Source organism: Melospiza melodia, chromosome 11 (assembly GCF_035770615.1).
Source record: "Melospiza melodia melodia isolate bMelMel2 chromosome 11, bMelMel2.pri, whole genome shotgun sequence".
NCBI classification, from domain to species: domain Eukaryota; kingdom Metazoa; phylum Chordata; class Aves; order Passeriformes; family Passerellidae; genus Melospiza; species Melospiza melodia.
Genome location: NC_086204.1, coordinates 5,474,210 through 5,500,159, shown reverse-complemented (window position 1 = coordinate 5,500,159; position 25,950 = coordinate 5,474,210). Strand labels below are relative to the sequence as shown.

Below are 25,950 nucleotides of genomic sequence, written 5' to 3'. Positions count from 1 at the left end.
ATTGCAGCATTACATTGGTCTTTCATTAACACGGGCATGTTTGCTGTTACAGCACCTGCTCCCTCTCCTGCCTACCTGGGCAGGTGCCAGCCCCTGGGTGGGAGGGATTGGGAAGGGACCCAGCTCCAGCAGCACAGCAGGGAGGGGCACCAGCAGCCCCACGATCAGAACTCGCTCTTCAGGAAGATCCCAAACCCCCCCAGGCAATGGAGGTGAGGAGGAAGCAGCGTTTAAAGGCTTCAGAAAAGCTGAGCTGTGTTTGGAACAGCAGGTAGGGATTTTCTACAGGTGACACGGAGAGCCACCTTCTCGTCAGCCGGGCTGGAATATGAAGGCTTTCTACTGCAGGAGTTAATTAATTCTTTGGAAAAAATTGCCTTTGAAGAAAAACAAGGAAATAATGAACTATAGGTGCGTTTTAAGGGAAAAATATCTTTCTTCATCCTGCAAGGGTTAAGCATGATCAGAATCTGCTTTAGTCTCAAGAGTTTAACCTCAAGTGCTGCATTTTTTGTTTGCCATAAGCCTATTAGAACTCTCTGTTTCCTAGCAATAACATGTAATTTCTCCCCACTATATAAGTAGAAGAGATGTTAGGGTTTTAATCCTGCCCGCTAGAGCTGTTGCTCAAGTTTCCTATTCAAATGCAAATACCACCTGGTGCTATTTAGATAGCTGCAATCTTTGATAACCATACTCCAGGAAGAGAGGAGAAAAAAGCAAGGTGGGTCTGACTATTCATTCTGGGAAGCAGGAGTGTAACCATATGCCACACCAACCTGCACTGGACATTTCTATCAGATTTTTTGCATTCAGCACGGACTCTTTTTGGAGACAAATGGACAGCCAGAATGATTTCTCTTTCTTGAGCAGGTATGATTTTTCACCAGGAAGAAAAGGCTTCCAGAGAAGATAAAAATGTAGTGGATGGAGTTTTACCTTGCCTGATTGTCTTGAAAGGAGTTACTTCTGGGACATTTTGTTTGTTTCTTCAAATCCTGTATTGTTTTCCAGATTTTCATTTGTAGTTTTCAGAGTACTGATTCTTTTTATTTTTTTTATATTGTTTCCTTGTGCTGTTTTTGCTCTGTGTCAGATAGATAAAAGAAGTTATGATAAATTATTGAGAAATCAGGAGCAATCTGGGAGGCTGCTCCGCTATTTAGGATTCACAGACAAGAGATAAAATTACCTCTTACCTAAAACAAGACCAGTGCCAGATGTGAGTTAAAAAGCTCATTCTGTGGGAAGTTTTAATTGCATAAATTGTTTTCATTTCACTTGTCGAGATGCCAGTTTATTCACGAAAGAGTTTAACAGCCTTGTTGAGTTTTTGGGGGCTGTTTTGCCCGTTATGACATGTGGAAACTGAAGGACACTTTTTTGGAGGGTTGTGACTTAATGCCATCATCTTCCTGCTAAAACCAAAGTATCTACAGAGTACAGAATGCAGTTGAGATTTGCAGAAAAGCAGAAGTGTGTGTTTTAACAGATTTTAAAGGAGAGATTTACAAACTGGCAGAAAATTTCAAGGAGTGCTTGAAAGAAATCAGCATCATACCAATCTCTGTGAATTTACAAATAATCCAGAAGCAGCAATTCGTTGGAAGGGAAGAAGCAGCAAAGGAAAGACTCTGCTGACAGGAATATCATCTTTCATGGGAGAAAACTGGACATAAAGAATGAACAGTTGCTACCAAACTGGAGAAGCACAGCAGTGATTTCAGTGCTGTCTGACAGATCTTGCCTTGTTTAATACTAATCTGTTCTGTCTCCTGCTGCTTCATCTTTGGCCTAATTCTGGAACTGAAAGAGGTTCCTGCCTTCCTCCAGACTTCAGCAGAAGCCTTTTGTAAGCCAGGTGCTGGGAGTGGGAGCAGGTGTGCCCTGTGTGCCTCCCGTGATACCGAAGGCGCCCTTGGGAGGCAAACCCGATCTGCTGGGTCACGTTTTCTCTCTGGTGACACTCCTTCCCCAGGAGCGTCTCCAGCTGGGTGTGAACAACTGACAGGAGCTGAGCCTCGGGCTGGGACCTGCTGAGGGCAGCCAAGATGATGGAAGAGGTCTCCATGGTGGTGGCTTACGATGCCCACGTGTTTGGGCAGCTGCGCGATGAGGACTTGCTGGCCAGCCTGGTGGCAGGCAGCAAACCCAAAGCTGTGGTAGGTGCTCCTCCTTTGCCAGTAATGATCAAGGTTAAGTCCTTCTGTTGAAAACTTTACTATTTAGTGCCTTTCTTTGTTCTTCAGTTTCTCTTTTTCAGAAATTTGCTGTCATGCATCAACAAAATGAAAATAATCTGTTTCAGAAGAGATTTTAATGATCTCTTTAGAAGTTGTAAGAAGAAGTTCTAACTTCTAAATTTAGAAGAAGATGATTTGCTCAGTAGGGTCATAGTTAAAATAATATTTTTTACATAATTGGAATAATTGAATAATAATTAAGCCAATCTAGCAGCAGACTCTTAGAATGTAAGTCAAGAGCTCAGGGTAGATGCTGGTTCTGGGGTGCAGGTACTGTCATCACTAAATCTGAGAGAATCAGTCCCTTCCTTGAGAATGGTGATGTTTCACTTTTATACGATTCAAAATCAGCATAAATATATGTAAAAACCTTTTACTTGAATGAAATATGATATTTCTTTGTAAATAGCATATCACTTCTGTAAGTGACATGTAGAGTGTGGTCATCTCCCTCTGTCATGGAGATCTCAGTGCTTGGAGGGAGCTGCAGGCTCTGAAATTGGGTGCAAGAGTTCATTTTTGGCCTCTGATCCTACAGCTGAGCCCATGTGGGAGCCAGGATGCCTAGAAGCAGTCAGAGGGAGTGTTTTAAAATAAAAATGTATGTATAGGTGTTAGTGTGCAAGCGGGTACAGTTAGCATTTCAGGCTAAATACAAATTCAGCAGCCCAAAGAAGTGCTCATGTGTGCAGATTTGGGGCTGGGTGTGTGTTTGTACCCAGTCAGTTCCTCTGCTGAGACAAAGGAAGGTGTTCTCAGAAAAGGAAAATTTGCTTTATTGTATCTTGGGTAAAGCATCTCTGTGCCTGTTTCCTGCTGGGGTTTTTCTGCCTCTCCATGCTCAGGAGATCTAATATGTATGAAGTCATTTCCTGCATCTTGTGTAGTATGAATGAAAACCAGAATTCTGCCCAGTCCCTTTTATTATGATGCTTTTTCCTGCCTCTGACCTTCTTTAGGCCAGAATTTTCAAGGTCCATGACATCAAATAGATAATAAATCTAGAAATTCAGTATGGACAAAACCAATCCCTAAGATGATGTGGTCACTATCAGGGCTGGGCTTTGGTTAACAAGCATATCAGGAGTCGCACACTTTTTCCTTGCTGGATATTTTTAAATATGTGGTGTCCCTTCATTCACTGTCTAGCCACAGCCCTGCCTGAGCTGGTGGCTGTGGCAGCCTGTGTTTTTTGCCTGGAGGGCCAGAGTAGGATCTCCTTGAGACAGGACCTGGTGTTGCAATAGGATTAACCCGAGCCTGGTACTGGCAGCTCTGGGAGTTTCTTTCAGCAGCAGAGGGTTTTTCCTGGGGGATTCCTGCCCTGAACTGCTGGGTGTTCTAGAGCTAGCACTTGCAGTTGCTGAATTAAAATCCCTGTGGTGAGACGACCTTTCATGGTGGCTTACCTTGTGATTTAACCCTTTGGGAAGTGCTGCCAGGATGGGCTCAGGGCTGGCTCTGCAGGTCTGGGCAGCTGCAGAGCACGAGTAACAGGAACTGTGTTCTGTATCTCTGCATCAGCTGTGAGTGACCAGGAGAGAGAGGAACTGGTGTGAAAGCACCACATCACATCTCCAGATAATTTCTGCCACTCTGAAAATAAGATGAAAAACATTTCTCTGTGAACTACCTACTTATCTCCTAGTAAACAGACAACAACCGTGGGAGGAAAAGTATCATTATTACGTTTATTTAGAGGATCTGACTAATTGACTTCACTGTAAGGGTTTGTTCTGATCAACTTTTTTTTTTTTTTTTCCTGGAATCAAAGTGTATTAACATATCTGTGTATTAACATGGGACTTTGACCAGCCCGTCTAGTGGAAGGTGTCGCTGCCCACGGCAAAGGGCTGGAACAAGATGGTTTTTAAAGTTCTTTGACCCAAATTATTCTGGGATTCCATGTTTCAGTGCATTATGTATTAGTAAAGAAATTAAGAAATATGGTTTTTGTTGGGTTTACATAGGAAACACCTAACTGCTTTTTTAACTGGTTTTTGAAGGATATTAACTAAGCAAATAATGGTGCAAACAACCTGCAGAGGTGTAAAATGAAGCTGTCCTCAGGATTGTGATAGTAGTAGACAATGCATGGGAGTCTGCACTATGAAAGGACAGGACCTGATGGCTTAGAAAGTTTCTTTTGGTTCTCTGCTGCCACATTTAACTGTGGGACAAGCTGACAGTCAGGATAAGTTGGGCAAATTGTGTTGACTCTCTCATAGTCACTTCACCAGCTTGCACAAAGGTGTGGTCTGTACACAAAGGGATGTTCTGCAGGAAGAATTTGTGCAGGTTTTGTTTATTCTAAGAGTTCATATTAATAGCACAGCTATGTTGCAATCTGGGATTCATCTGCTGGGTTTGCAAAATGCAGTTTCAATTATTTTGAAAAGCTTTTCTATTACACACTCAGGTTGCAGAGAATAAAAAACAAAGTTCTGTAAAGATTTTCATTCTGTGGCTGAGATGGTGTTGTTGGAAGGTTTCTGGCATTGCAGGTAACTCATTGCAGTTCCTTTGGGCTGTGCAAGGGGCTGGAGTGCACAGGAGTCTCCCCTGCACAGAGAGCCACGTGTCATGGAGTGAGGTAACAAAGGGTTTATGCCAAAACCAAACCAGGCCAGGTGAGAGCTGTGCAGGTTCCTTGTGCTTCCAGCCCTGTTTGACCTTCTGACACAGCCAGTGCCATGAACTTAGGCACAGTCAGAATTATCTGTTATCCACCATCATCTGTAGCCATCTGAATTATCTGTGTTCATCCCTTCTAGCTGTATTTTTCACTGGAAAGCATAGCAGTATTTTTATAATGTTGTTGTGATGCTCTTAAACAATTAAACAGGATGTGGATATGATCTAAGGTTTTGTTAAATATGTTTCACTGTTTAATAGTGAAACATATTATAATAAAACATATTATAATATATAATATAATAAAGTTATATTATATATATTATAAATTATTACCTCTATTATAATACATATATATGTTATTACATATAATAAAATTAATCATATTGCATTGTCACCATGAAATGCAGTTGTTTTGCTGTGTGGTCTTGCTTTCAGAATTTCAAGTTGTTCTGAACCTGCTTTGCACAGACAGGGAGAGCAGCATATATAAGCGGGCTGCTGTGTAGTTTGTGCAAGAATTGAGCAGCTTTACTGTGGGGAATTTCAATTCTCAGTTTATCTGCAGAAAACTTGGACTCAAGGGGTTATAAAAATGCTATTCTAAGTGGTATAATCCTCTTAATCCAGAGCTGAAGGACGTTCTTGTGGAAAGCTTCATTGTATTTCCATTTTCCTGCCTGCCTTGCTGTGTTTAGCTCTCTATTCAGGGGAATTATCAGCCATTTCATAGAAGGAATTTGTGGTTGCACACTGGCAGACCCTGCCATAAGGATTTCTGAGCTCTCAGCTTCTCATCAAAGCTGAACTGAGGAGGTTTAGAGTGGGTGGGTGAGCTGCAAAGCAGGTGAAGGACTTGGGAGGCCTGGGAGAAGTGCTGTACATGGTCATCCATGGGTTGAAGTCCAACTGGCAGGGAGCTGAACATTTTTGGGGGTTGATAGTGGGGCTGTGTTTAACATCTTCGGGCCAAGACACCAGCAGAGGATGCACCCTGTTTTCCAGGGGGCAGAAACCAGAGGGTCAGTGCTGGGCTGAGAGGTGCTTGCTGAGGTTCAGCAAGTGCAAAGGCAAATGCAGAATCCTGAGGAGGATAAATCTCGGAATCTCTGCTGGTCACAGTGACCCCGAGTTGTGTCAGAAAATCTCTTTTCCCAGCCTGGCAGCTGAAGAAGGAGCCAGAGCTCTTCTATTCTCGATCTCAAGGTTGTTTATTGTTTCTTAGCTATAAAATTCTTTCTCCTGTCCTGCCAAGGCCTGCCTGGCAGGTCGGGTTGAGGCACACTGCCCATCCTTGACATCCTTGTTATCTTTTATACTAAAAACTGCGTGTACACTATTTACAGTAACTTCCCAATACCTATCACCTATGTTTGACAGTGAGTTTCTACTCTAAACCAATCTAAAAATACCAGCATCACCCAGAATATGGAGGTTAGGAAGAAGGAAAAACAGGGCACACTCAAATTCCTCCATCTTGGGACCCTGAGCCTCCATTCCAAAAACCTCCAAAATCTATTTTTCATGCTGTGACAAACTAACTATTATTCTACTTAAACTTTCTTGACTTGTAATTCTTCATATAAAAGTTGGTAATTGTTTTTCCAAGGGCTAAATCAAAGGCACAGGGGCCTTGGGCTCTGTGCCAAGGTCTCTGAGCCCCTTGGCAGGGTCTTGAGTCTTCCAGGGCAGCCAGAGGAATTTGGGCATGCCTTGTCCTTTTTCCTTCTTCCTATCCTCCATCTTCTGCTGTGATGTTGGCATTTTTAGATTGGTTTAGAGTAGAAACTCACTGTCTAACATAGGTGATAGATATTGGGAAGTTACTGTAAATAGTGTAGATGTAGTTTTTAGTATAAAAGATAACACTGCCCCAAGGATGGACAGTGTGCCTCAACCTGACCTGCTAGACAGACCTCAGTGGGTCGGAGAAAGAATTTTATAGATAAGAAACAATAAACAACAATTTCCTGGGTTCCAGCAGATAAACTCCATCATGTCTGCAGGATGGGGACTGCATCTCTGGACAGCACGAGGGCAGGCTGGGAGTTGGTGGATAACCTGTGCTCTGCAGTGCCCAAGGCTGGCTGTGCACATACAGGTGCCAGTGAAATGTGTCTGTCCCTGAATCCTCCTGAACCCACAGGGACCAGGGATATCCACAAGCTAAAGCAAGTGGAGTGGAAGGTTGATGGGAAAGGGAGGGTCTGACTGCATGGTGAAGGATGGGAGAATTGGGGCATTTAGCCTGAGGAGGAGAAAGCTCAGGAGGGATCTAATTGCAGTCTCCAGCCACCTCAAAAAAGCTCATAAAAAGCAGAGAGCCAAACTCTGGGGCACACAGTGACAGGACATTGCATTTGACAAATGGGTGTAATTTGCAGTTCTGGCTCAGCACAAGGGAAGCGGTCCTGTCCAGGGAGACCGTGGCATCTCCATCCTTGCACGCCTTCAGGAGCACCACACTCTGGCTTTGAACCTGCCCTGCCTGAACAGGAGCTTGGTTCGTGTGCCCCCTGGAGCCCTTCCAGTCGAAGTTTTTCCTTGAATCTCTAATTCTGCCTGGGTGGAGCCTTGCATGACAGAGTCCCTGGCAGCTTTTGAAGCCCATCTTTCCCTGGAGCTGCTGCCAGAGGAGGAAGGGAATTTGGGTGGTCACTCTTATGGCAGTTGGCTCTTTCCACAGATGCAATACTTGTCTGAACCCTTTCCTTTCCAGCACAAGAAAGGATCCTGCTTTCAGGCTGTCTAGGGAAGCTGTCCCCACCTCTGTCCCTCCCTCCCCTGTGGGCTGGAGCTGCCAGATTCTGTCCCAATCCTCTTGCCTTGTCTTTGGAGCAGCTTCCTTGTGCTGAGGATTCTGAGCTCTTGCATCTCTCACTGTGGGGCATTTACACTCTGCATGAACATTTTGGGGGCTCTGCTCTACATCCTCTTCAGTTTTTTCCCCAGCTGCCTCTCTCAGGACAAGATGCAGTATTACAGCATGGGTCTCAGTGACAATCCAGGGCTGACCTTCCCTGGTCAGCTTCCTTTCCCCTGTCCTTGTGCATCCCAGGGCTTGCACCAGCCCTTCTGCTGCAGCCTGCCTCTGACAGCAGAGTTACATTTGGCAGTAAGGTGGTCTGTTATTGCCTCCCTTCTCTCTGTACCAGTGTTTATTCCCAGTCCCACACTGCTCTCTGTCCTCCTGAGCAGCTGCTTGTAGGGCTGAACTATCAGTGGTATTGATGCAATGAACATTTTCACAGATAATTAAATTGAAATATTTCTGCAGGCTTATTCTGGTCAGCTTGCCACCAAACAGTGAGGGGAGAGGAGAGGGCTGTGGAGGAAGAGCTGGGTCTTGCCCAGACAATGGCAAGCTGCTTTCCCAGCATGTGCCTCCCACTACCTCATCCTCTGTCCTTCCCATCTCCTCATGGGATTCCATCCCAGCTCCAAGCTGCTGTAAAGTTCTGTGGACATGTGCTCTGTAGCCAGCACAGGGGTGTGTTTCAGTAGAGGAAGCTACTTCCAGGAATTCAAATATATGTGTACAGTTTCTGGTTCTTCCTCTGCACTGTTCTTTCTGTGTGTCAGTTGCAAATTCTATTAGTTGGATTCTGTCTTTCATTTGCAGGCCACTGATGTAGTGTTTGATAGTGCTGGATCTTTGATGAGGCTCAGAAAGACCCAGAATGTCATTGACCAAAAATGAAAGATGTCACTCGATAATGATTCCCTTTCACAATGGCTTCTTGACCCATTTTCTGAGATTTTTAATTCATGCTTTATGGTTATTGGATACTCCTGGGAGGGTCTGGCTTTTAATAAAATAAATCCCTCAGGTGGTAGTGAAGCCAGTGCTAGAGAAGACTCTTAAAACTGTAAAGATACTTTTATCAGACAGTGTTGGAGGTTAGGATTTTTCCTTTTTTTTTCCTTAGGAATTTTCTCCTATTTGTTGCCTAAGAGATTATAACAGCTGTACACAAGAGAGCCTTAGTTGTTACATATCTACAGTGGATAAGTATTAGGAAAGCCTATGTATTTGTTTTGCAGGATTTCTTATTTGTCAATATGTAGGATTTCTTATGTAGGATTTCTTGTTTGTCAAGTGAATTTTTGATGGCAGGAAGACATTTTGGGGATTCTGAAAAGCATCTGCCACAGGCAGACCATCCTTTCCTTGGCCCTTTTTTTGTAGGTGCAGGTTCCCCTGCAGCCTCTCAAACAGAGGCACTGTGGTCAGTGTAAAAGTACACACTGGTGTTTAGAGTTACACTTCAGAGAATCCAAATTCTCTTTTCCTGTGGTGCTGCAGGACTGCTGCACAATGGGGCTTATTGAACATCTCTCTGTCTCAGCTTACTCTCAGTTCAGTGTTTTGCTAACTGAGCCTAACTAAGCAGATCTTTAAACAGCAGGGCTGCAGAAGAATAATGGGCTATACCTGGCTCAGTGGATTTTCCTGAATGGAAATACATTGTGGAGATTAAAATCTGACAAAAGATCTGGTGTTGGAAATGATCCAGCGTCACTGACTCTGCTGCTGCTGGCTTGAATCACAATAAATTGTGCAGGTGCTCTGTAAATTTTGCAACCTGCCTTTCTCTTGTCTCTATAAATTCCTTCAAATGTGCCATTGCAATTGAGACATTTTGATAATGGACTAATGCAGAGAAATCAAACAAAATTCACAGCAGTGCTGGTTTCCTTTGCCTTCATTTGGCTTTCTGTAATCCTGAAGACTCTTCAGGAATTCTTAAACATACAGAGCTGGCAAGGAGGTGACTTGCAGCAAGAGGAAACATCTCCCCCTGCATGGAAGGGATGCTCAGGTGTGCTGGGGTGGAGCTGCTTTGCTGGTACAAAAAGAGCATTTCTCTCAGTTCTGTTTCCAAACAAGAGGTGGAGAGATGCTGATGTGCTGCAGGTGCTCAGGCCTGCATTCAGCAGGACATCTCTCCAAGGAATTTCAGGGAACAACTCCTTCCTTCTGGCTTAGATGGTAAAATATCATCTGACAGCTGGGCTTTTATTGTGCCCCAAAAACCAGGGATCAGGTGGTGCTGAAGGAGCTGTACAGTGTGGGGTGGATGCAGGATGTGTGGGATGAGTGGGATACTACAGCATGGTGAAAACACTGGAGGGGGGCTCTTCCAGGGCTTTCAGACTGCTAAAACAGCCTGTTGCCAGTGAGCCCTTCCCTGCCTGGTGTCAAAGGAGAGTTGGGAATTGTTCAAGCTGTGCTCCAGGCTGCAATTTCTTTTTAGGCAGCTGATGTCAATCCTACATTAATTATTACAAATGAATATTGCAGGTTTGCTGTCCAGAATACCCACCCCAAATAGTTATTTGTTTAGAGAGAAATTACAATTTTCCCTTTCAGTTTTCATGTTTGTGGCTAAGATCTCATTGGAGATAGAGTTGTTCAGATTGTACTGCATAATAGCTAAATACAATATCCCATTCCCCCCCTTTAAAGTCCAATCCAGGAGACAAGTCTGTTGTGTCAGCATAGTACTGTGGGGTTTGTTCTTTCTTTTTCATTACTGCCTCCTCCCAGGAGAAAAATAAATGGCTTTATCTACTTCTGAGCCTTATTCCTAGATAGGTATGGAAACATACTCTGCATTGCTTATGGCCAGCCACATTTTAAGGAGGGGGTGATGCAGTTGCTCATAATTATGACCAGTTAGATGAGTAGCACCAAGTCAGTTATTTTTAATCTAATTTTGTTACACTGCAACTTTCATTTGGTTTAATAAAGTACTTAAATAGAGCTGTATTCCTTAAAATAGAGCTGCTTCCTTCCTGGAACTTGATGTAGTTGTATTTAAAATATAAAGTATTAACTGGAATAAAATAGCACAATTTTGAGTGTAAACTGAGATGCTGTGTGTGATTGGAAATTTTTTATTGCTAATCTTCTGAGCTTCTGTTTAAAGCTCACAGAAGCAAGCCTCATTGTGAAATTTCTTCTTGATACTGTTTTAAATCATAAGGTGAAGGAAATGAAGTTACACCCAAGTGTAACTCCCATCTCCTCAAGAGAAAGGCACTTGTGGTCTGGTTTTGTGAGAGCTTCTTGTGGCTGTGTTTTGTGAGAGCTTCTTGTGGCTGTGTTTTGTGAGAGCTTCTTGTGGCTGTGAGCTGGCACCAGACTGGAAGTGATCCTGCTTTGCAGCAGTGGGGAGAGCCTGTCTTGTGCTGGGGGTCACAGCAGGGCAGGTGTGTGGGATGGATAAAAGGGAGGCTGTGCTGGGCTGGGCTGCTCCAGTGTCTGTGGTCACTGTCAGTGCCCACCCAAAGCAGGCTGGGGAGGCTCCCCCCTTTGCAGGGGTACAGGACCCCCACCTCAGCTGGAATTACCAAGCAAATCCATCACCAGTGAAACAGAAAATTGTGTCGCTTGCTTCAAAGAATGAGAAAGGAAGGCACTGCACAGGTTGTTAATTTGATTTTTTTTCTTTTTTTTTTTTACACTGATAGAGGACTAGAGAGAACAAAGTGTTAAGAGTGAGGAGATAGAGAATACTGACTACATTTTTATGTGGTGGGACAATGTATTTTTGGAGTGTTAATGCATGCTAGAGAAAGGAAGTGGGGAGCTGGGAAACAGATCCCCTGCTCAGTGCTGGAAATCAGAAATCAAGTAATAGGGTTTCACTATCTGGATCAGCCTCTGGCTGTCTGCAGTATGTTCAGGAAATCACTTCCCATCTCTGCTTCCATTTCCTTGGCTGTCAAATGAGCAGAGCCATAACTGCCTGCTCTGAGTGCTGCAGCTGCATTACAGCAATAAAACACAGGGCAGGAAGCAGTCACAGGTGTGATTTATGAATGCAGCAAGGTCAGCCTGTAAACAGCTGAAGGAATCAGAGTGAGGGAAGGGTCTCCTGAAGCTGAGCAGGTGCTGATGTGCACTGTCCATGCCCAGGAGTGCCAGGAACTGAAGCAAATCTCTAGCCCTGTCTGAGCAGGGGCAGCTCAAACCAAAGTGGTTTTGTTTCTCTCCCACCATGCAGTGAGTCCTTCAAGCATTTGGTGCCATTGGGTTTTTTCAGGAAGAGGTTTTGCATGTTCAGTTCTTCTGTGTGGATGTTTTATTAAGATGCTCTGCATGGGTGTTTCCCTGCATATAACTACTTATAACATGATTTTATACTTGAAGGCAATAAAATAAAACAATTCAATGAGATAAGATATTGAGATAAACAATTATGAGGAATGTTTATGCACTGTAAGAGTCTCATAAATTTGATAAGCATCAGTTCAAGCCAATATACCCCATGGTGCTAAAGAAAGAAAAAAGGAATCAATATTGCAGAAGCCTTTACAGAGAATTTATGAGCACTTTGTTCAGGATCAGTTCATGAAGACTGAAGCATAGCTAGCACTGTGCACTTAGTTATGGAAGTGGTTACTGAGAAATCCCTTGTTGAATTCACAAACTGTTTCAGGCAATTAAATTGGGAAATATGGAAATGGGCTTTTAAATTTTTTTTCCATTTATTAGTGTATACTCAGAAGAAGAAAGTGCTGTAATAAATTATCAAACTCCTTTGAGAAATGTGGCTGAATAGACAGTAGCTGTGTAGTCCCTGCCAAAGTTCTTGGGCATGCTTGTTCCAGTTTCTATTTTACAAGATAAGTGGATTAGTTGGACTGGTTTGTGGTGGGAGTTCCCCTTAAGATGATTTTCACTGTGTTTAGGTACTTCATAGTTAAGGTTTGTAGCATAAATAGATACTAACATCAGTCACTATCACCTTTCAAAGAGCTGGAAGCTGTTTCCTATGTCAATGCCTGATGCTTGCATGATCTGATGCTTGTTTCAGATATTATTTACTGTCTGTATTCCCAGGAAAGTGTTGCTGTGCTGATTCCTTGCTGGAGAGGGTGCCAGGCCAACCCTCAGCCCAGCCCATGGCTGTGGATGGCTCTGTGGTGCTGAATGAGGGAGCTGATCCCTCCAGGGCCCCAGAGTACCCACACGTGGTCCTGCTCACAGCTGGGAACTGAAATACAAGGGAGGAGAGCATAGTGATGAGAAGAGTTGATGGAATGAATTAGCAGGCTTTAAGAAATGGTTGGTAGTTGTGAGAGGAGGAAGGCCCCAACACCCAGTGCCCGGCTAAAGGGAGCAGCACTGCTCACATAAGAATAGGGGGGTAAAGGGTTGGGACTCTTCAATCTTCACCTTCACTTTCCACCTTTATCTCCCTATTTACACACACAAAATCAATTTACAGACACAAAATCTATCTTTCATCTCTTGTTCCGTCCGATGGCAGGATTCTTACTGAAGCACTCACTGTGTGAACTGAAGTCTTGTCTGTCTCACTGTGTAGTGAAACTTAGTTCTTGTATGCACTTTAAAGGTTTCAATGAAAAGCATCAAGAATCAGGAACATCTTTGGTTGAACAAATCACCATCTAAGTTACACCTGTGTTGTGCCTTTCTGCCATGCTGCACCACAAAATCTCCCTCGTATTTATCTTTATGTCCTGGTGGTTGCATAGTGGAGCACAAAACTCCACAGCAGAACCTGAGAACTGTGTTTGGAGGGTGTCCTTATCACACCTCAGCTGGAGAGCTTTGATCTGGTTCTCTAAATGAAAGTCCAGTAATTCTGGTGAAAGGATGGGATAGAGCATGCTTTGGATGGGTTTGTTTCATTTAAAACACTATACTGAAATTATTTCTAATTCTTACAATTATTAAATAGACTCAACAGCTTCAGGCTGCAGCCAAGACAAAGTTGGCTGGGTTTGTGTTAGGAGGATTATTCAGTTGAAAGGTATAAAAGCATCTCTTATTTAGTCACTTTCATTTCATGGTGTTTTGCCCTATTAAGTGTCATCAAAGTGAAATTTTCTTGTATGTTTGCCCAATGTACTTCATGTTTTTATCTTTACTATTTTCTCTTTGTTTGCTTTAAGGGGGCTGATTTCAGGTTCCCTCAGTAATTGTGGGAATTGGTGCTGCTTTATTAATGCTTTGCAGCTTATGTGTTTCATGTTTGCTACTTGCACCTCCCTCTGCAGCAGTGCTGAGCACTTGCTTGGTCCCTTTGGGTGCTGCAGAGCAAAGAGGCATTGGGCTGCCAACCAGCAAAGAGAAAACAGTTCCCAAACTACACAGAAACTCAGATCTCTGCTCACTGGCTGTAGTTTTTGCCCTAAGGCAAGGTGACAGTGGCATGTCCTCACAGCAGGGGCAGCTAAACATGATCAATACAGGCAATAGGAATATCTGCATGACAGATCAAGGAGAGCCTGTGTTTATACTCCTGGTGGTACATGGCTGTAGGGATCTCTCCAGCTGCCAGCAGGTGACCTGAGTAATGCTACCAGAGGTCTCCAGGGACAGATGGGAGCACTGCATACCCAACCAGAAGGTGAGGGGAAAGCAGAGGCTCCCCATGCTTTGCTGAAAAGAACACAGGCTCCTTCTGATCAGTGTTTGAAGTGGAAGTGTTCCCAGGATCCAGCAGCCTGGGTTTTGACCTTTCTGCACGGCTGTTTACCAAATTTGTTTGTGATTTCTCTGAGCCACCTCTCTCTGCTGGCTTGCACTGCAGCATCTCCATCTGTGCCTGGGAGGGCTCTGATGCCAGACTTCATGAGGGCATTGGTCACAGGCTGTAATTTAGACATTAATACTCTCTCAGCAATAAAACCATTACTTGGATCTCCCCCAGGGAATTGTCTGGTCCTTTTGTATGAGCACTCCTTTGTTCTCATCTCACTTTTAACAGTTGTCTTGCTAAAGCATTGTTTCGGTGAATCATATGTATCAAAATGTGCTTTCCTCTTCTCCCACTTGTCTGTGCTTTTTTTCTTCTTGTTAGTCTTACTAAAATGTCTCCAGTTCTGTTTCCCTTTAAATGTCTGAATAATTAGCAGCAGTGGGCACAGAAAGATTTCTGATGTGAGCTGTATTGGTAAGTGTTTGACAGGGCTTAATGACTAGGGGAGGGGGGACAGTGGGGAGAGACTTTATTCAGCAGCAGCTCTCCAGCACTTCCTCAGTTTCCTGTTGGTAGGGAGAGCTTTCAGTCAGCTTTTCCAGCATTCCTCTTATTTTTAAACGCATGTTTCCCAAATCTGCTTCACAGGTGCCAACGAAAAAGCTGAAGAAATATGAGAGAGAGTACCAAACAATGCGAGAGAGCCAGCTGCAGCAGGAGGATCCTATGGACAGATACAAGGTAGGGAGATGCTCTATGGGAATTTGGTGAATCCCACCAGGAGTGAGCTGTTTCCAGCAGTTAAGTAGAGGTGTGTGTACCATGCTCACCTCCCTGGGATGTGCCAGGGATGCAGACCTTAGGGAAGTGAAGGCAAACTCATCCCCTTTCTTGAATAAGCATTTTGAAATTTGGACTTAGTCTTTTTTTCCCAAGAATATTTCAATCACAATTTGTAACTCTTAAGACATCTGCAAGTAGCCACATATAATATTTTTCTTCTTTCAGTTTATATGTTTGTAGGTAACTCTCCTGCTGTTGCACTTTTACGGGAGATCTTCATGAGCCGCAGAAACAAAGGGTGATTCAGCTACAGACACAGAAAGGAGAAAATACACATTGTTCTAGTGCAAGCTGTGTGCAGTGGCATCCACAGAGACTTTGGAAGATGAACTCTTCCTTGGCTGATACAATCCTTATTATTCATTCCTGTTTATACCAAGCTTCAGTAATTTTTTTGTTAAGATAAAACCAATTGTGGGACCCAGAGCTCTTCTGGGGTCCTGAGGTACTACTGCAATAGAGTTAATAGTGATGGATATTCCTCTTTAAAGGAGCACAGAAATAAGGTTCAGTTGTTAATATGATAGCTTGACAGTTCACTGAAAAAGAACAGTTCTTCAATTTCAGGTCAGCTTTGCTTATCTTTACAATGTATTTGCTTTCATTGTCACAGCTACATTCTGCTGCCATAGGTTTTGTGTGCTGGAGGCTCTGCCTCTGGGCACAGCCTTAACTGAGAGTTTGGGATCTGGTTATTCCTCCCTCTGTTTGGAACAATTCAGTTTGCTCTAGGTGAAGCACTTTAGTGCCTGCTGCCCAGGATAGCTGGGAACTGACATTTCTTACATATCCTTGTACTGTTTGCCTGCTGTTCTTCATTGTGCCTTAATATGTCAGTGCCACTATGGTTGTTGTGGGGTCTTCCAGGGCTGGGGAGGGGTGGATAATCAAATCACACAGAGTGCAACAGGCTTGACAGTGCCTGTGAACATAAAAAAAGTGCACCACGTTCAGAAAATGGAAATCTGTGGTGAGTGAGTGTGCCTTAATTCATAAATGTGACAAAGAAAACTTACAGGTACGAAGTCAAACTGACTCTTTTTTTTTTTTTTTCAAGCATTTGTCTGTGAGAAAATTATATTTTAAGTGTAGTTTTTTTGCTGTCAAAAGGTGGAGATTTTATTGTTTATGAGACTTAGAAGTGCTGTAGCTGCTGAGAACCAATAGCAAGTGTGACCTATTTGGAAAAAAACACAACTGGCTGCTGATTAACTCTTCAGTATTTTCCTAGTGGTTCACTTATAGTACTGTGGAATTAAAATAATGCTTTAGGAAACAAAGAAGGGTTCTTTAAAGCTCAGTGGAAGCATATTAACTAGTTAATCCTGGTCAATGCACTGTGAAGAACATTATCCCGAGTTGCAAATGAGGATATAGGAAGTGACTCTTGGGCCACTGTTGATGTGAGTCACTGTCACAGTCAGGATCACAGCCCAGGGTTTTGGCTTGTGCTTCTGAACTTCACTGTGGATTTTTTTATTAAGCTGTGTTAGGTCTGATCCTCTTAAGGATGCTGTGATTAGACAGTCCCTGTAATAGGTTAGTTGCATATTAACTTCAAAGTCTGGACAGGTTTTTCAGTTGATGGAAAAATGCTTGTAAATGTTCTTTGTTTCTTTTCTTGCTTGTTAGATTTTATTGATATGTGAAGTTGAGGTTTTGTAGGAACTGACATTTCAGGAGTGTTTCCAAAGGGCAGCAAGAAAATGTCATTGTGTGGATCCTCCCAGGCAGCGCGTGGAGAGCCAGCCTTGCTTTTTGCCTGTCCTTTAGGAGAGCACTCTGCAGCCTGCATGGTCAGAGATGCTTTTCATTTGGGCACCACCTCTGCCAGGCTTCCAGCAGCCAGGCTTGGCTTGGGAAAGGACAAAAGCCAGCCTTGCCTGCAAGCACAGTTCTGCTGTCAACTCCTGCTCTGTGGGCTGTGCTCCATGACCTTGTCATTTTTACAGTTTCCCATCCCAAAAAAAGTGAGGATTTTGCTGCCTAGGAAGGGGATGTTTCTTGGATGGGATCACTGGAGTAGAGATCCCTGCAGGATGTCCCTCATATGGGTCAGGAAGCAAAAGAGCTTTAAATCAATTGATAGTTTTTAGCTATAGTTTTTACGGTTGTTGTTACCAGCAGGAATTTGTCAGGCCCACGGGTGTAGTGAGCTGCAGAGATGAAGGATGTCTGAGTGTCACCTCCCTATAACACAGCCCTCAGAGGAAGTCTCTGATGGCCTCTTGAGAGAGAGGGAGATGGGCTGGGATTGCAGTGCCTGGCCCAGGAACCAGCTGTGTTTGCCTGACGGGTTCAGTTCATCTGCTCCCATGAGCTGTGTTAAACACAGCAGTTCCTGCCCAGCATGCGTTTTACATGTTGGGGTTTGATTTACCAGAAGAACAGTATTAAAGAGTGCCATTATTTTGCTGTTTGTTTTGTTCTGTATTTACAAGTGTTATTTAGGAAAAGTGCAAGTTTTTCTGGAGATGTTTTCGCTTTATTTTCCATTGTTTATAACAAATTATCATATTTTTGTCAGATTTTTAAAAGGTGCAAAAGTGAAATATGTTCTAAACTGTTGTTCGCCACCAAATTTTGTAACTTTTAGTTAAATTAAAAAATTCCCTATAGAAGCTAGGAAGAAAAGTGAATCATATGTGTAAAAAAATAGTAATAGATTTCAGGTTGATGTTTTTCTAAATATTATGGAGTTTTTTTTATTCTGTGTTTGAGAATGCCTCATGTAACAAGATTTGGGTTGACTTGATGAGAAAATTCCAGAAGTGAGCCTGGGAACTGGTTTAAAATAAAGAGGAAGTAGTTGCACAAAGAAGGGCTGGAGTTTTGCAAGCAGATGCTGCTGTTCTGTTCCACCTTTTCCTCTGTTGACCTCCTTGTGCAATGGAGAAGTTGTGTGAATAAATGTGTAATTTGGACATAATAGCCTTCTCTGTAACAGCCTTCTCTGTGTTTTGAAGGGGAAGCAAAAATTAATACACTGATCATTTTTTTTCAGTCAGGGCAAGTGAATGTTAACCATGAGGAAAATCATGATGAGTTTTCCTGTGGGACATTATCTGTTGTTTATTTAAAACTTGTGCTGGGGCACTTTGGGGAATACTTCTCCAGAGTCACCAAACAGAAAACACAGCTGCCTCCAGGAGCCTGTGTGTTGCTTACCTTGAGAGGCTTCCCTGGATTGCTGTAAAAGCTTTTTGGGTTTCTGGATGGAGGCTCACAGGATTTTTCTTTGGAGCTCCTCCAAAATCAAGGGCCCTTTCCATTGGGTTTATGAAGACCTCAGTTTGCTCACATCCAGAAAGTGAATTTTAATAATGTTTTTGTTCCATCATTGAGGAGCTGTTCACACTCAGAGATTTGGGGTTTGGATGTCTTGATTTAACTCAGGCAGCTGCTTGCTCACTCCACCTCAAGGTTGGGGGAGAGAATCCCCAGAATTATAGTGACAAAACGTGTGGGTTTGTGGGTTGAGATGAAGGCAGGTCAGTAGATAAAGGAAAACAAGGAACTCAGCCACCCCTTCCCACAGGCAGGTGGTTGTTAAGCTATCTCCAGGAGAGCAGTGCTCCATCACACATACCAGTGACTTGAGAAGCCAAATGCCATCACTCCAAGGCTTCCCCTCTTTCTTTTTCTCCCTGCTTTACACACTCAGCCTGGTGCCATGTGGGCTGGACTGTCCCTTGGGGGCAGGTGGGATCAGCTCTGCCTCCTCCCAGCCTGGTGTGTATCCCCTCACTGGTGAGGAGCTACAAGAAGCAGAAAAGGCCTTGGCTCTGTGCAAGCCCTGCTCAGCAATAACCAAACCATCTCTGTCCTATCAACACCTTTTCCAGCACAAAGCCAACATGTACTAACCACCATGAAGGAAACTAACCCTCCCTGAGCCAGCACAGGGTGTTGCTGAACAGAAACAGAATTGCTTAAGGAGGTTGGTGACTCACTACACCCCACTTGTACAGCACAGAGAGGATGCATCATGGCCACTAATCTCCTCAGGAATTGTTCCTTGATGCAGCCTGGAAGGGAGCAGAGGGTGGAGTTCAGCCTTTCAGTCATCCTGAACTGAGGCTTGCCTACTGCTTTCGAGTTTGTCATATTCTTTCCACCCAGTGTGTGATGGAAGCGGGAGCATCTCTCTCTAAAACTCATAACAAAAAACTCAATGAAGAATAAGCAACTTTTTTTTTTTGTATTAGAAATGTCTTTATATCCTGTTTTCACTGTGTTTACACCAATGGTTGAAAGCAGTATTTGGTCTGTGACTTTACAGGAGGTAAGTTGATTTATGTTTGTGTGTATCATCTTTGTTTGTCCTCTTTGGAAATGCAGTATCCTCCTTTTAAAAGCTAACCTGAGTTCACCAGCCACCTTCAGTAACCAGGAGGAGGAATTTGGGAAGGAGAGATCTGTTATTTTACTGTAGAAACTGAGCAGTTTCTGAGACTGAGGAGAAGGAAATGGTTGTCAGAGTAAATGTAGTGTTGTGGAGAGGAGGCAGGAAGCTGTCTGTTTACACCAGGGACAACTAGCAGGTCTGACTAGTTGGCTGATGCCATTACAGATGCTGCCTCTGATGTGAGTCCTGCTGTGACAGACCAGCTCCATCTGCTGAACTTTGTCATTGTGAGCATATTTCATAAAACTCTAAACATTTCACAGCCTATGGAGATAGTTTGCTGCATGTGAAGAGCGCTGTTTGCTCTTTCTGTCTTTACTGTGTCCTGTTAGTTTTTATTTAGACTTAGGCAGACTAAAGAGTTTCCTCCTGAGAAGGGAGGCAGTTTTACACTGCTGGACCTGGGGGGAGGAGCTGAGAAAGACAAACCAGCTAATCAGGCATTCTGCCCTGGGTGGAGGAGGAGTAAAGGTGGTCCTGTGAGAGCCTTTCAGCTGGAGTTTGGTGAATGAGCTAAAAACATCCTGTAGCTATTAACTGGATGCCCAAGGTAAGAGATCTTTAACTCACTTCCAACCTGGCTTGTGAATCCTGGTTTAAGAGGAGGATAGTGCATTTCCAAGCACAGAGCTTGCTTACCCACTTGTCTGTGAATGCAAAGCAGGAACTCTCAGCTCACACTGCGTGCCTTGCTTGGCAGACACTGAAGCTTTTGGCAAAGACAATGCAAAAATGGTAAAGCCAACTTGGTTATTTTGTCAAAGTCATAAGAATTTGCTGCTTTCTTCTTCTAAGCAACATCGCTGTGGAAAGGTATTGGTGCTGCAGAGCCTGGTCTGACTCAGGTCTCAAGTTTTAGGTGAACTCAGGTTCTGACAACCAGCAGAGCCGTGTCTGTAAAAATCAGCATTTCTAAGATGGTCTGAACAAAACACATCTTTATGTGTTAGAGATGTTATTAGTATTATCATTATTGACTGCAATTTTGTTTTACACTTTAAAGCTTATTACGTTTACAGAAAATTTTTACTTTAATTTTTAAAATTCCTTGTATCAAACAGACTAAAGTGCATTTAAAATAAGAAAGATCCATAAAGTTGTGTGTGTTTTAGCACTGGTTATTTTAGCTGTGTTAAGACAAAGGCATTTTATTTAGCTTCTGTACAAAACAAGTTATTCAAAGTACAATCTTTTGGAAGGGAAACCATCTTACTTCCCTGTACAGGGCAGTGCCTATTCTAGTTACACAATAGGGTCACATTAACAAGAGAAAATTTATAGAGGTTCCACTTCCTGCCACAGAGGAAGTTCCCACACAGAAGAGACCTTTATTTGCATTCTCTTAGAGCTCCTGGTTTTGTTTAAGGCGAACATGCAAAATCTGCTTGCAACAGAAAAAAAAATTGCAATTTCATAGCTGGTGAATAGGAAGAAGTGAAAACAGGTGAATAACTTATGCAAGAAATAATTTTGTCGGAATGCATTCACTGAACAACTCTTGAAAAATGTTACAAGAGCTAATATATATGTTATTATATATCATGGACTTTAATTGATATATTTGGACTTTGACTGTTCTGTTTTGGAGAACATAGTTATCTTTATCTATAGTTATAAAGCCCTTTTTGAAATCTCAGCATATAGGTTATTGTGTTTCCACCTATGAGTTTCCATATGAACGTGGTGCTTTTCCTTGAATTTCCATAATGCAGAGATTCCCTTTGCAGCCTGTTTGGTATAAAAGATAGACAGTGATGGACAGCCAGCACAGTTTTTTTTCTCTTAAAAATCCATTTGGAGGAAGGCACCTCTTGTCTGTCCCACCTGGCTGTGTTCTTCTGAAAATGAGGAGTTGTATTTGATGTTTAACCCCCAGAAGTCCACTGACCCACAGGCATCTTTTGAATATGGTTCTTTTTCTCAGCTCTAGAGCAGCAGACACAGATTTCTAAAAGATGTGAATGACTGTTCATTCTCCTGTTCCTTCACCTCCTGTGGTTAATGCTCCAGATAGTCATTTCTACCTGTGTGGAGTGGGTAGGGAGGGCAGTGAAGCAAGAGCCTGCAGCCTCCAGGTTTTGCATTTTGTGTTCTTGTTACTGCCCCCAGCAGGTGCTGGGCTGAGGGCTGAGTTCCCCTCTCCACCTGGCACTATGAGGTACACTCTGGTGTCACTGGCAGGAGGTGCAGAGCAGTGCACAAATGGTGATACAGGATGTTGGAGCTGTAGGGAGTTCCCTGCTGAATGCTGTTCTTTGCTGGCCCCACAGGAGAGGGGAAGTTGGCACTGCCTCACCTACAAAGTGGACTATTTTTATGGATCCCTGCAGGCAGGATTTTGTAAAGTGGAGCAGGGCAGCTTTCTACTTTGCTTGGAAGCATTATTATGAGTAACTGTTAATTGGTCCCTGTTCGCTGCTGCTGGGTGGGATTTATCTGCCTGATGTCTTTAGATGATGAGCAAGCAAAAACCAAGTGCTTTTGTGGAGAGATTAGTGTTTATTTTTGACAGGGAAACACTACAATCAGTGTGTCCCTTACACATCACAAACCAGTGGGATGGAAGTGGAATAGCTGCATTTGCACTGCTGGCTTAATTCACTGTTGTTTCCCAGAGCAGCAGTCCTGTCTTTAATGTGCACTCCTGCCTTCTCAGTGTTTGGCACACACCATGCACTTGCTCATTGCTCTTCCTGAGGGTTAATTTCCTTTCCTGGTTGTTCCTCTCTTTGCACAGAGGGAGAACCGCAGGCTCCAAGAAGCAAGCATGAGGCTGGAGCAGGAGAACGATGACCTTGCCCATGAGCTTGTGACCAGCAAAATTGCCTTAAGGAATGACCTGGACCAGGTAAGGGGAACTGAGCTGGCTCCCAGCTCAGGAGGAGCCCTGCTTTGTGCTCAAGTGGAAGTATGAACACATTCAAAGTGTAATTATTTTTGCCTTTATTTTCCTGACAGCCTCACTCCTAGCTGCGCTCAGCTGTATTTCCATGTGCCACTTTAGGCGCTCAGTGGGGTCTGGCCAAGACTGATTGCATCTCCTCCGTTGGGGATAGTTTAGAAAATGTAGGCCATAACCTTCAGGCAGATAGCAAAGAACAAACATTTCCTTGAAAAAGGTGTCATGTAGTTCTTGGGAGAGTAGTTTCAAGCATTGCAAAATGTCTGTGTGGATCTGTTTTTCACAGCACTTCTAGTACAGCCAACAAAATTCAGAGATAATGAAGTGGCACAGCACCAAAAATTCAACGGGCTCCTGGGTGTTCACTGATAACTGCTGGTGTTCCCTGTGGAGACTGGAATGTGGAGGGCAGCAGCTTTCAGAGCCCTTTGCCCCAGACACAATGGTTTTCAGAGAACCACACATTCAGCCTTCTCTTTCTACACTGCAGGTGCTAGGAGAAACTGGAATGAGCACAAAAAAGGAGGAAAATTTTGAAGTTCCTTCAAAGCATATCTTAAACAGGTCTTTCATCATAAATATCCTTGTAATCCCTAAATACTTTTGTTCTAAGATGTTAATCTCATCAATTTTCCATTCTTGCACCGTTTGTTTTCCTTTCCCCTCCCATACACCTTATACACACTTAGCAATGAAGGAATCCTTAATCCATCTCTTCAGTCATAGAGATGGTGGAGCTGGTTCTGCTGCCCTCAAACACCACTAATATCCTCATTAATCATTATTACTGTAGCAGAAGGGCTTATACCACCACAGCAGTAGAAAACCAAACTTCAGCTCAAGAGACAAGTTCTATATGGTTACTTGTTTCCAATGCCCTTGTCCCTCCTGTAATTTCAGCAAAGTCAGTGTTAATTGGCCACATCATTTCCTGTCTGGACTTCATTACTGAACAGGAAGGGTGGTGACTGCTTTGTGTGTTTCCAGCTGGGGAGGCCTACAGAATAAATCCAAACATTGACAAATGTTTGAATATATTGGAATTTCTCTCCTGATGATCAGTGAGGACAGTGCTCACAAAAACAAAGGATTCCCAGTGTGTGCCACCACAAGCTTGGTCCTTCCAGAGAAAATTATATTCTCAATTATCAGGTTTCTTCACATCATACTTATTTGCACCAATAAACCATTTTCCTAGTGGTCCTGATAGTCTCTTACACTTGCCTTTGCCTGATCACTTTGTAGGGTACAATGCACCTAAGTATTTTACAGTTATGTTTTCCCTGCTCACAGATTAAAAAACAGGATGAGTAATTTGAAGTTACACAGGAGGTAAATCGTGCTGCCCTCATTTAGATTAATATTGCTCCTAACAAAAATTCTGTACATCACTGTTTGTGCTAGGATATATTATCTGTTTATGTGCCGCCTGGGCATAGGTAAACAATTGGCCTAAGGGTCCTTTTGCACAGGTGTTGAATCACAGTGAAATAATTCAGTAAATGAGGATTTCATATCAAAAAGTTACATGTGCCATTAGAAGGCAGGAAAAGGCAATGCTAAAACCTGAACCTGGTGTATTTCTGAGCTGTACATCCCAGTGTGTTTGTACTGGCACAGAGAACATCTGACTTACACAAGTGTCTCTGACTCTAGGCTGAAGACAAAGCAGATGTTTTGAACAAGGAACTTCTCGTGACCAAACAGAAGCTAGTGGAGACTGAGGAAGAGAAAAGGAAGCAGGAAGAGGAAACTGCTCAGGTAAGGCATTCTCCAGCTTTTACCATTTCGTTAGAAAAATGATATGCAGAAAAGTGTGGATGTGTTGCAATCATGAAAATGATTTTGTCTTCAAAATGCAGTTTCAAGTAAAAGTTTGTAGTGCCAGGGTAATATTTTTCCAAAGTACATTTTTCAGTAGTGTTTTCTTTTTTTTAATTGAGCTTTGAATGTTTAGTTTTTCATAGCTTATCCTCTTCCAAGCATTGTAATGATTGTTGTCAATGGTGGTGAGCAGTCTCAGCTAAGGAGATGTGATCAGACCTCTTAAACATCAAAATGAAGGAGCCGGAGGAGTTGTTGCCTTGTAAGAGCCCATTCTGGATTCAGCTGCTGGATCACTTAAATAATATAATATAATCAGGCACTTCCTGCCTGAAGCCAACAGCAGAAGAACAGGGGTGGGAGAATTTTGCTGACTAAACCTGGTTTCTACTCAGCTGCAAAATTCTCAGTCTTTGTTCTGTAATCCTATATATCTAACATGCAGATTTCGAAAGTGATACTTTGATTTTTATTTTTGCTCTTTGGCAACAGTGACTGCAACAATTAATGTTAATTCATTGTGTCTCTCTAAAATGGAGCTCTCTGTTTGCCATAAGTAAGGCAGTGAGCTTTTTTTCCTACTCCAAGGCCTCTCCAAGTGGAGTGGTTCTGAAGGAGGATGAGTTAGCTGTGTTTTCACTCAGTGTCACAGACCCAAACAGATTTTTTTTCTTCCTGCTATGGAAATGACAGTGTTGAGAGATTCTTCTTGTTCCATCTGCAAACAAACAAACAATCTGGCCAAACCTGCTGTGACAGTGTGCAGAAAAACAACAACTAAATCAGTAAACCCCACTTAATAGTAATGCTTTTCTTTGTGTTCTGTGGGCCATGATATACCACCATTTAACACAGAGAATGGGAATTAAGTTACAGGAGAATTCTCTAACCAGAGATAAAGGTTATAACCACAGTATAGACTTCTTGGTTATCACTGATATAATCAGTATTTGTAAACTGAGTAAATCAGACACTTGTCTGAGAACTGGAATTTCATAAGCAGCAGCTGTAGAGTTGTTGTAAACACAGCCAGACACAAAGAAAACAATCTGATGACACGTTTTGGGAAGTTCTGTCAGTGTACAGTGTAACTTCTCTCCTTCAATCCCTAGCTGAAGGAAGTCTTCAGGAAGCAGCTGGAGAAGGCAGAATCTGAGATCAAGAAAACCACAGCCATTATTGCAGAGTATAAACAGGTACCATTCCAGAGACCCTCTCTCATATTTCTTCTTTCAACCTGTTACAAGAGCTGAATTTTCAGCATTGCAGATCTCATCCTTCAAACAACCTCCGCCTTTCAGGCTTTCAGAGAGCAATGTTGTAATTTGTCATAAATCTTTTTGTGGCTTTCCTAATAGTCTCCTAATTAGGCAGTCAGGAATAACCTGTCTTTCAGCTAATTTTAGTACTGTAGGGTGAATGCTTCTGTACTTTGTGACATAATGCAGTACAAACATCATAAACCAACTCATCCATAAAATGTCCCTGTCTCTGTGTTCTGGTTCTGTATTGAATACTGCTGGATTTTTATCATTAGCAGCAGCAGTGGAGTTGTTACAGGGGGAATGCATATACTGAGGCAGAATTTAAGAAATGTTGGTTCTAGCAAAAACCCTTGTTAAAAACCACACAGAT

The 25,950-nt window shown here is 42.9% G+C and overlaps 1 protein-coding gene across 9 annotated transcripts in view; it reads left to right on the top strand.

The window, feature by feature from the left end:
* RABGAP1L (RAB GTPase activating protein 1 like) overlaps positions 1–25,950 on the top strand; it is a 228,623-nt gene that overhangs the window by 195,208 nt on the left and 7,465 nt on the right. For 6 of the 9 annotated variants that reach the window (XM_063165422.1, XM_063165423.1, XM_063165424.1 and 3 more), the window contains 4 exons: positions 14,987–15,079; positions 22,327–22,437; positions 24,148–24,252; positions 25,428–25,511. In XM_063165422.1, coding sequence (XP_063021492.1) covers positions 14,987–15,079; positions 22,327–22,437; positions 24,148–24,252; positions 25,428–25,511 — 393 coding nt within the window. Of the gene's footprint in view, positions 1–446; positions 2,163–14,986; positions 15,080–15,346; positions 19,467–22,326; positions 22,438–24,147; positions 24,253–25,427; positions 25,512–25,950 lie in introns of those variants that run through there. The other 3 variants (XM_063165428.1, XM_063165429.1, XM_063165426.1) reach the window with 3 other exon arrangements.